This window comes from Vombatus ursinus, unplaced genomic scaffold, assembly GCF_900497805.2.
Source record: "Vombatus ursinus unplaced genomic scaffold, bare-nosed wombat genome assembly UNPS02014820.1, whole genome shotgun sequence".
Lineage (NCBI taxonomy): Eukaryota > Metazoa > Chordata > Mammalia > Diprotodontia > Vombatidae > Vombatus > Vombatus ursinus.
The window spans coordinates 4,493,922-4,505,509 of record NW_020954598.1 but is presented as its reverse complement, the minus strand read 5'-3'; the positions used below and the strand labels follow the sequence as shown (position 1 = coordinate 4,505,509).

The window sequence follows — 11,588 nt, the reverse complement described above, 5'->3', positions numbered from 1 at the left end:
TCTGCGGGCTGTCTACACTAGGTCCAGCACCAATATGATGATCTCTTCCTTGGGAGAGGAAGGTCACCAGGCTGCCAGAGGGCTGAACCAGTCCAGGTTGGAAATGGAGCAGGTCAAAGCTTCTATGCTCATCAGAAGTGAGATCAAGCCTTTGAGTAGCTGCTGAATCTTCAACCTAGGTGAGATAGAGAGATCAAGTCTCCCCCCCACAAAAAAAAAATTCTCTCATCTCTAACATATCTGTGGAATCTCAGAGCAACTTACTCATCACCCATGAGCCTCCATTCCTTCATCTCTCAAATGGAGGGTTAGATCGAGATGGTCTCTGAATCCATTCAAGCTCTAAATATATGATCTGCAACTCAAGGACAGTATATGTGGTTGGCCATCAGATCCCCCTGTTTTTCAGATGAAGAAATTAATGCCTGATGAGACAAAGTGTTTTGCTCAAGGCTTTTCAGGGAGTCAAGGAGTAGCACTAGTATTTGAACTCAGGTCCTCCGACTCCGAATTCAGGACTCTCCCTATTGTGCCATGATCCATGCATTCCCCAGGGCAGTCCATCATGCCTAGGATGCACAGTCTTCTCATCTTTACCTCGTACAATTCTTGAAGACTCAGCTAAGATGTCACCTTCTCTGACTGACCATTCCTGATTCCCCCACCTGCCCCAGTTAACACTCCCTCCCATCTCAGAGATTCCCAGACCACTTGGCCTGGATCTTTTTTTTAAATCTCCTTTCTTTCTATTATACTGTCTTTATATATATAACATTCCCTCCAATAGAACATAAGCTTCCCAGGAGCAGAGACCATTTCATTTTTGATTCTGAATCTCCCATGTCTAGCATTCAGCAGGTGCCTAATAAATATGTGGAACCTCACTCCCTGTGTTCAGCAAAACAATTGAGGCACACACCCAAATTCATTTTTATTTTGCATACATAGGAAACAGGACCCTATCAAAAGGTACTTTATTATTGTTATTTTTTTTTTACTAAAAATAGAAAGAAAAAAAGAAACAAATCATCAAAAGTTTTGCAGAAGAAAAGCATGCACAGAACCTATAAGGGACTTTGGGGTTTTGCCTATGGATTCTGCCGTATCGCTAGATAGGGGCTAAATGACTTCACCACACTAGGAGGCTGAGCTCACTGTTAAAAGATGAAGAGGTGGGTAGAATCCACCGACATTAACAGAGGAAATGAGAACTGTAGGAAAACTTCCCCAGAAGTTGAATTTCAATATACAGTATCAAAGTTTACTGTAACTGGGTGCTGCCCCATATTTCTGGGAAAACATTTTTTCTTGCACGTATAATAATATAGAAAACTGTAGACCACCACCAATCTTCTAGTATCTTAGGGCTCTTGCCCACCCCTCCCCACCCAAAAAGCTTTCCTCATGGCCATTTGGGTCTTTGACTGCTACTGAGCTGGACTGTGTGGATCTGGAGCCAGCCCGATGACATTGCTTCTTTGTTCAAAATAGGTGTGTATAAATATTAATATGCATATGTCTATGCCTATATGCATTTCTGTATATTTGCACACATAACCAGGAGAAAAGTAGACTTTTTGACCCAAAGGTTTGTTCCTTAGGTGGGAACCTTGTGTAGTCCTTTTCTTCACATCCAGGATATGAGTCTGGGGGCACCTTGGCTAGGTTCCAGAAACCTGAAGCAGCCCAGGGTGGCCATGGTTCCTGGCAGCAAGCTTGCAGGGCAAATTTCATCTCCATCCATTGGGGCTTCCTTCTTTTTGTTAGCGTGTCTTTGTCAAAATAGAATTCCCTAAAACACTCTGATTCCCAAAGAAGACTTCACTTTAGATACGTATGGGTCCCCTCAAAACACAGTGCTGCACATAAAATTCCCATAAGGCAGGGATTCTTAAGCTCGGGGAAGGATGCAGTATGAATTTGGATGAAAAAAAAACCAGATTTATTATCAGTAATCTCTAACTGAAATGTAGTTCTTAAACTATAAATTTTTAAAAACAATTATTCTTGAGAAGGGGTCTCTGACATTAAAAAAAAAGGTTAGAAACTCCTATTCTAGGGAGAGTTGGATATAGGAAGCTGAGCTAATTTTTCTAGGATGCAAAGAATAAACCTCAGAAACTTGTCTACTCAAGTGTTACAGTTAGCAATTTCAAAAAGGTATTTTCCACGTGTAAGGAAAAGTAAATACCTGGTGGATGGGAGGGGTGTTCTGTGGCCTGTGTCTCACCTTTGGCATTAAGTGATAGATCAGGGCAACATCTGAGTTGAGTTCTCTTAACCAACCCTAGAGAAAAACATTTTGTTTGAGGGTCTCATCCCCTTGGACTGGACTTGGAGACCAGGGCCTAGGAAAGTGAATGTTTGTTACCCACCAAGTCATATTTTTGAAGCATATCCTGAGATTGAATTAAATCACATGTGGACTGCCTCAGGTTTCATGCTGACTTAACTACCGGGGAAAAGAAAATCCTTAGAGATTTTTGTGCTTTTCAGAAATCCACCTGTAATCTCAGGATTCTCATCTCTTTCCCAGTTAGAGCTCCCCTATTTGAGAGCCCCAGAGACTAGGCCTGAGATCCCTAGGAAGCCCCTTGCCTCGGAGCTAATAAATAAGCACAGTCACCAAGACTCCTAGTTGTGTCTCTATGACTCTAATGGCTGACTGACTGTCCACACTTGGGCACCAGCATTGGTGTTTGTGTGATGGGGTGGTCGCAGGCTCCCAAGAGAAGTAATGTAAGAAATAGAAATGTTTGGCCCTCAGAGAGGGTTCACTCGGGATTAGCGATGACAAGATGGGGAAGGAAGCTTTCTTAGAAAAAGTCCCAACCTTGTGGAGTTTGATTATTTGCTTTCAAAAGACATATAAAACACAATGGGACCCACTTCTTTACAGAGGTGAGAGACTATGAGTGTGGAATACTGCATATAAAATCAGACTTTTTTCAATTTGTTGGTTAGTTTTCCTTCTATTCTTTGTTATACAGGAAGCTCTTGTGGGGAGAGGGGACTCATTGGGAAATGTAGGTGACGTAAAAACAAATGCTATCAATAAAAATTATTTTAGAAAACCATTAGGGAGTCATTTTCTACAGTTTCAGAGAATACCTTTTACTAAATGCCTCTGAACCCAGGAGTGATCATTCAGCAGCTGTTGATCAATTTCTACCCAGAGACCTATCAGAGAACAGCATTGCTTCCAAGAAGGAAACAGGGGGAGCTTTGGGCATAGGGAGGGGTGGGATGGCTGACAGGAGACATAGGAAACCAACATAAGATCAGTCCAGAGGTGGCTCTCTCTCCTTCAGATTCACAGTTCTTACTGAAGGACTACAAGGTCATCATCGTCATCATCCCATGGGAATGGTCTTTCCAATACGCCCTAGGTGAAGGGAAGCTGTTTTCCCCAAGGACATTGGCTTTAAAAACACATTACCATGCCTATCTATGGCTAAGTGCCAGAGACAGTTTTTGTAGGAATTCCCAAATCCCTTAGTGATTTCTGGAGAACCTCAGGCTATCAGTGGGTAGTTCATTTTGTCCTGATCTTTACCCTACATGAAGTATGACCTACTAGCTCTTTAGTCTACTTTTACGTCCAGCATGAAATGTTTGGGGTGTTAATGTAGTTGGTGAAGTTATGTAGAGGCTTCTTAAGATGGATATCCTCGTCTCCCCTCTTCCCACTCTCATAAGAAAGAAGCATGAACAACTTCGACATCAATGCCACAAAGGGAGAATCGCTAACGGGACAGCCGCTGCCAACAGGTGATCCCAACACATCTCGTCTCTCCACCAGTGGATAGGTCAGAGGTTGAGCTGAGCAGGACCTGAGTTTTCCTGAGGCCAGGGACCTTTCTGTCCAGCAGAACAAAGCTTGTCATGGAAATGCCAGGCCCCATCTTTTTTGCTGTTTCCTCTCTGCCCTTAAAACCAGGAAAGAAAGATCTGTGCCTTCCGGGGGCTGCTTGGACTAGCTTTCCCTATAGATCTGTGTTTCCTCCTCCCAGATCTGCAGAAGACCACTGAGTGGTGCTGCCCCAAGTGCACAGACCGAAATGTCTCGTGGCCCTGACAGACCCCCAAACAACTACTGCACTCAGCCCTGGTGCCTCAACAGCCGGGGAAACAAACAGAAACAATAAATAAACAGAAAACACAAACACACACACAATGTGACTTTAAAAGAGAGGTCTCCATAAAACCCTCAGAAGGGGCATTGTGCTTGCTTTGAAGACATCAAAGGAAAATGGACCCACAAGCAGCCCATAAGATCATTCCTTGTGACTAACATTGATGGGGACAGGGAGGGTAGAAGGACAAGTATCTCCGAAATGCCGAGGCCCCCTCCCTCAGCTCCCTGTGACTACCGCATGGTGCCTTCTTCCTACAGCATCAAATCACCTGACCTTCCATCACCACTACTTGGAGGACTTCACCACCTGTTCATAGGGGGGAGGTGGCGTATTGCAGTAGGACGGTGGGGGTGGATAAACTGGGGTGCCCTGGGGTGAGTTGGGCTGGACATGGAAAGCCATCGCCATTGGGTTCATCACAGCTCCTCCAGGGTCAGTGTAATACGGCATGCCTGGTTGCTGGGCTCCTGAAAGAAAATGGGGGAAAAAAGGATATAATCATTGCACAAACGGAAAGATTGCTGGATTTGGAGTCTCAGGACATGGGTTAAAACCCTCTCTCTGCTATTTGCTAGCTGCGTAATCTGGTGTAACTCCCCTGGACCACAATCCCTCATCTGTAAAATGAGGTAGTGGTGGGGTGGTTGAGATAACTTCTAAGGCCCCTTCTAGATCTAACCCTGCGATCTTAGCTGGGCATCTGGCACAACAATAAAGCCTTCCCCAAAAGGATGAAAGACAGTCAGAGCTGAAAGGGTCATTAATGAGGAAACTGAGGCCCAGGGAGAACCTGTGCAAAGCCATACTGTTAGTGAATGGCAAAGCCAGGACCAGAACTCAGGTCTCTTGGTTCCTAGTATAGCACATTTTCTACCATGCTATCCCTGCTTACTGCACATGACTCCTTTTAGTTGTCCTCTATATTCCAACCAAACTGGCCTTTCACAGTGACACCGCAACTCTTACCTGTGTACTTTTGAGCAGACTTTATCACATGACTGGGATGCATTCCTTCTTCTTTTTCATCTGTTAGCATCCCTGACTTCCTTTGAGACTCAGCTCACATGACACCTCCCATTTCTCTTTCCTGATCACCTCAGTAACTGATGCCCCACACTCCAACATTACTTAGTATATATTAGTACATAGCTTGCATTTACAGGAGATTCTTATCCAAATATTCATTATCCAAGTCATCCCACACTTCCGACTTTGTATTTTGTCTTGGTCTGAATCTGTGAAGGGAACTCCCTCTCCCAGTACAGGTTAAGTGACTATCTCCAGGTCCAGAGTCAACTGAGGTGAACTTGAACCCTGGTCTTCTTGGCTCAGAGGTCAGGGCTCTCCCACTATGTCAAACTACCTCCCTACAAGTCTTGGGAAGCAAAACATGAAAAATATTTGCTAATGAATTAGTCACTTAGAAAATTAGTCCCCATTCAAGCATTCTTCCCCCTAAACAAAAATGTCTATCCCAGTCAACCCCCCCCCCCATAACTCTCTTACTTTCTAATTGGCTGATTTTACTCAGGCACTTCAAAAGAGAACAATTTGCATATCAAAGAATTAAGAAAAGCTCCTTGGGAAAATTGATGAAACCCTGGAATATATTTTTCCAAAAATAGCCATCTTTATAAGTCATAAGTAAGGATGTTGTAATGTGCTGTCATACAATTTTGCCAGAAAAATTATGCCAAAAACCCCCTCCCCCAATTAACACTTGGTTCATTCTAAGGATTAAAGCACAGTTTCAATTATAACCTTACTTGTGCTAAATATGATAAATTAAACTTGTTTTCATATTTTTTCATTTTATATTTCAAGATAAATTGCCAATTAGCTCTTTTTTTTAAAAAATACCATTTACTATGAAAGGTTGGTCCTCATTTTGAGAGGATTCACTTAAATTGGCCTTTTTCTGGTTCCAATTCCTTACATCTTTGGATAACTGGGAACTCCTCCCATCTGTATTTGTATACACATTGTTCCCCTAATAGAAGTTCCTTGAGGGCAGAGATCATTTCATTTAAGGCTTTGCAAAGGGTCTGGCCCATGATCAACACTTAAGCAATGCCCACTGATTTACACTGAAAATTGAAGACACCTCTGGTCCCCGCTCCCTCCCACACTGTATGCCTGTAATTGCTTCATGAGAGCTCTTCTCTCCAAGTACAAGTGGAATGATTATAAATTGAGGGGCCTCATTCTCACTTGTCACTCAACATTCTTAGGCTGGATAGATTTACAAACCCATCACAACCCGTAATTAGCTAACTTGCCCAGGGAAGGAGGTAACAAATCATCCAGATTAGCCTCAGTTTACAGAGAAAGATGCTATCCAATGAACATCTTTGGCAAGCCTGGGAAGAGCAGTACCCATGAGTAAAGGAGCCCTCAATTAGCTTTCCCTCCCTTGCTAGAGATCCCCTTTTTCTCCGGAATGAGGAAATGAGATGGGGATGGATTTGGGAGATGGTGCTTCCCCCTGCACAGATATTTCCTGGGCCTGAGGAAGGAAACTGGAACACCCCATCATTTCACTTTCACCTACATACTCTGGTGGCCAGAGAACTGAGAGTAGGATAGGAGGAAATGTTCGTCTTTCCTTCCTTCCTCAAGGGACAAGATGATAATGGTGCAAAGTGCTCCAGGCTTGAACTCAGGAGAAACCTGGGTTCTTATCCCACCTTCACCCCTACCTAGCAATGCAACCTTGGACAAACTAGGGGACTTTTTTGGATCTCAGTTTTTATAGAATGAAGGGGTTTTACCAGATGGTCTCTAAGGCTCCTTTCCAGTTCTAAAATTTTATCATTCTGAAATGTCAAAGGACCATAGACTTACAGGCCAAGCTACTCCAACCTTCTCATTTTTGTGGTTGTTGTTGAGTCATTTCAATCGTGTTCAACCTCATCTGGGCACAGCAGAAAAATGATTGGATTTGGAGTCAGAGGAGCTGGGTTTAAATAGCACACCTCTGCAACTTAGTATTCTTGAAGTTAGACATGTCACTTAAGCCCTCTGGACCTCATTTCCTCATCCGCAAAATGTGGGAGGCTAGACTAGATGGTCTCCAAGTTCCCTTCTACCTCTAAATCTAGGAATCTGAGAACACAATTGGAACATAATCAATGCTTGTTCAGTGAATCACTGAATTAACAAATACACGGACACAGCATACATTTCTTGGGGGTAACCATAACCAAACTGAGGCAAACAGGGAGCTCAAACTTGTGGACAAGCTGTGCCTAATTGAAGCCCCAGAGATCTTTATAATCCAGCTTTTCATGGAGGCAGGCGCCTGTATGTACGCTGTGTGTTCTCATTTCTGACATGTTTTCTGCAATGTCTGACAGCACAGTAATAATGCCTTAGGTGTAAAGAATGTCGGCTTTCAAGGAGTGCCAAGCATTGGATCTATGGCAGATCCCCTCATTTATTCTAACACCATCCCTGTGGGCCAGATGATCTTCCAAAGCAAAGACATTTCGACAATGTGTCAGAATGCTCTAGGACTGACATTTTCCTAGCTCTAAATCAGCTTTGGCAGATTGATGAATATCCTGCTATGGGTGTGGATTTATACCATGAGTCTTAAGAAATTCAGGGAACATAAGGACGTTGAGAAACAGTTGATAGGGCACTGGCAACAAAGCAGTGACCCACATGGAATGGTACCCACAGGAAGTCATTCCAGAGCAAAGAGTCATTCAGGGAATTTGGCAGAATTGCTTTGCAGGTTAATCTCTGGTGCACACTTTTTGGGAAAAGAGACTATCTACTCAGTCCTGTAGAGACTGATGGTAGATATCCCCTTCCCTGTACAGTTGAACACATGTATCCTACTTTATAATACAACACAATGAGTCTCTCTGATTTAAGGATGTGTGAATTACACACATCCTTTAACAACAAATGGTCCTCCATCCATCCCCTCCAATGTCCCGACACTTCCTAGACTTGAAGGTGTCTGTCATCATCACATCAAAGCCCATCCCTTCCCAACTGTATTTCCTACTTGAGACTACCCTTTTTCCTCTTCCTTCCTTCTTCTTCACCACATCTGTTGCCACAGTAAATTCAGACCTTGCAAAAGTCAGACTGCAACACAAAACATGGATGGCAACCTGCCAGAGACCCAGACTGACTACGGCTCTGTGATGAAGAACTGGGACAGCTACCATCAGCTCCTGTGGAAGACTGAACCCCCTGTTACCAGAGCCCCTGGGGTCACCATTGATCCAGAGGCCCCTTTCCCCACATCTAAGTTGAGTATGCACTTAATATGGGCACCTGACTGAATTTACGTTACTACAGAATAATACACTGGATACTGATGCACAGAGTACAGATGCCATGAAAGACAGACTGCAGCAAACTGTGAAGGTTTTAGAGCCTTCCCTTAAATTTCATGACATTGGGGACTGTTTTATTTAAACACTGAGTCTCATTCACAGCATTAGGCACTTTTTCCCCCCTCTTTTGACCAGACCTGTGATTTTATTAGTGCAGAGAGTTCCAGGTAGAGGAAATCCCTGTACCAATGCAAGTCGGCACCTACTTGGTAACTTAGTCTTAGAGAAACAGCTGGCATATTTACTGAGAGGACAGTTAATCAACTTATGCAAGGCCACATTGCCAGCATGTGTTGGAGGGTGGGACTTATAGCCAAGACTTCTTGACTCCAAAGCCTGTTCCTAAATCTCCTCTACACCAAGCTGCCTCCTGCTAGGCATGTAATAAGTGTTTGTTCAATTTAAGTGAATCAAATTACTACAGAATTCTCAATTAGCCTTTGATAATAGTTGGAAGATGGATGGAATTAGAATTTAAGTGTTGACAATATGAAGTTGAATCGAAACCTTATTATCATGACAATCTATACCCTGTTACCAAAATGCTATTTTTCATCTCTCCAATTCTCATGTTTAAGATTTAAAGCATCTAAGGCAGCCAGATTCAGTAATGATCCCTCAGGGTTATAGCTATCAGCATATTACCTGCCTTAACCTCTCTTGGCCTCATCTGTAAAACAGAGATCAATAATAGCAACTACCTGACAAAAGGGTTGTGAGAATCCAATCAGATAACATCTGTAAAGTGCTTTGGAAATCTTCAAGTGCTATAGAAATGCCAGCTATCATTATTATAATGTTGATATTACCATTATTATTTTAGCTGACACTGTTGATTTACTTTCAGGTTGTTTTTTTTGTTTTATGTCAATTTTAATATTTTCTCATAAATAAAAAAAATCCATCATAATGTTTTTCTGCTCTCAGAATCAGGGAACTATTCCTTCTTCCTTGAAACTCCTGCCTTGATTCCGCCCCCCCCCCCACCTCCCCTGACATTTTAACTCAAAAAGTCTAGAGTTGAAGGACTGATGAAAGAACTTCTGGACTCGACCCTCTCCCACCTTGGCAATTTTCATTAATTTTTGAAAGTCTCTTCTCTAACTTAGACAAGAATAGTAGTAAAGTCAACACATTGCAAAGCTAACTGGAATCTAGGCATGCTATGATATCCCTTTCAACTTCCCTTATATTCTTGGAAAATGCCATCTGAGGGAATGACTGCAGGAAGATTATGGCTAAGTTCCTAGCCACAGATGGAGATGACATACAGGGTACTTTTAAATTTAGTACTTTCTTTTCAAGTTTCAGGTTTGAAACATAAACGCATTTATTTATTTCAGGGAAAGAAGGACGGATAAGCAGCTGTGACCTTAGTTTAATGGTTTGTCTCGGCAGGATTGGAGGTGCATTAGAAAGCAACACTACTAGACCTCTAGCCCAGGGAAGTAGGAGGGAGATGAAAATAAATTGAGAGGGGAAAAAAAAAGCTGATTGGTATATTGTAAAAGAGTAGGTACCAACTTCTCTTTCCCTTACTCCCCCATCAGTGATTGTTCCTTTCACACATTCTCTGATCAGGACAAAATATTTTAGTAAGACAAGCTTCTTCTGGAAGTTTCTTCTTGCTCTTTCAAATAAAGGAAGGAGGGGAAGTAGTAGGAGTAAGAATTATGTGAGGATCACATTTTTATTGTTTATTTTTTGCCCCTCAAAATACTGGAGGAGATTGAGGCAATGCATTACAGGGTAAAAGCTACTGGACAAAGAGACAGTAGACCTAAGGCCTGCTGCTAGCTTCTAATTAAATGGGTGATCTTGGGCAAATCACTTCTGTCATCAAGCCTTAGTTTCTTCATCTATAAAATGGAAATCAGTTATCAATAAACGTTTATTAAGCACCTACTATGAGTCAGATACAAAAAGGACAGTCCCTGCCCTCAAGGAGCTTACAACTGAATGGAGAAGATGACATGCAAAAAAAACATTTTGAAAACAGTGGCCTAAATGAAAACCAAGGTCCCTTCTCTAACATTGTTTACATCTAGTGTTATATTAATTCAGCTACATCATGAGGTAAATTGACTTTTGTGGGCTCACTCCTATTTATTATCTGAGAACTCAAAATTCATTTTCCCTGAAGAAGAATCCACCAATATACGAACATACTTAAGCCGGGAGCTGTCTGTATCTAGCGCTCACTGTATCACACTTTGAAACTCCCTCTGGACTGTTAATTTAACTCTATTCAATTCACCCAACACTGAGGTGGCACCTGCTGCATGTAAGAAACAGCAGCTAAGTCAGAGAGGAGATCGTTGAGATAAGATCAGGAATGACAACTTGAATGCCACTCTGTTCGTGAAACAAGAATGTTTCCATTCCCTAAAAATGGAAGTGCAAAATAATATAATTGTTAGGACATTCCTACTTCCACTGATAGACTAGAAAGAGGTTTGGAATGGCGAACTAAGACACCTGGATTCTCTGTCATGAGTGACCTTAGGGAAGTCACTTCTCTTCCCTGGGCCTCAGTTTCCTCCTTTGTAGAATGAGGAAGCTGTAGTAGATCTCTACATTTCCTTCTAGTTTCTTTTCTGTGGTTTCATGAGCAATGTGAAAACCAATCCAATAACATGTGAGAGGCAGTGTAGTGCAATGGAAAAACAGCATGACTCAGTATCTCCCTGTGAGGTCCAAAGAGACCTGGGCTGAAAGCATAGCTCCAACACTTAGTGCCCAAGTACCCATGGGCAATCCCGTAGTCTCTCTTTTTCGGTTTCCTCATCTACAAACTGGGGACAGAGAGCCCACTCCCAATCCATTATCCTCTTGGTTGGGGGCTCACCTGCCCTATCATCACTCCCCATGCTCCTTTGGGTCTTGCCATCTGCCCTGCTGTTTTCCCTGCCCAAGTCCTCTCTAGCTTTGCCATCTGCCAAGAACTGAGCATAAACATGAAGTCTCCTTGGTTGACGTATCCTCTACCCCTCTTCAAATGTGACTCCTGGGGAGCAGGGACTCTGGATTTGCTATTTATCTCGAGCTCTTAATGCTTCATGCAGAGAAAGCACTTAGTAAATGTTTTTCCTTT

At 42.6% G+C, this 11,588-nt stretch overlaps 1 protein-coding gene across 1 annotated transcript in view; it reads right to left on the bottom strand.

Moving 5' to 3' along the window:
* Nucleotides 1–918: 918 nt before the first annotated feature.
* Nucleotides 919–11,588, bottom strand: part of VOPP1 (VOPP1, WBP1/VOPP1 family member) — a 193,663-nt gene continuing 182,993 nt past the window's right edge. Inside the window, exon 5 of the mRNA XM_027837076.1 lies at nucleotides 919–4,606. Within this exon, the coding sequence (XP_027692877.1) occupies nucleotides 4,425–4,606 (182 nt within the window). The 3' untranslated portion in view covers nucleotides 919–4,424. The remainder of the gene's footprint in view (nucleotides 4,607–11,588) is intronic.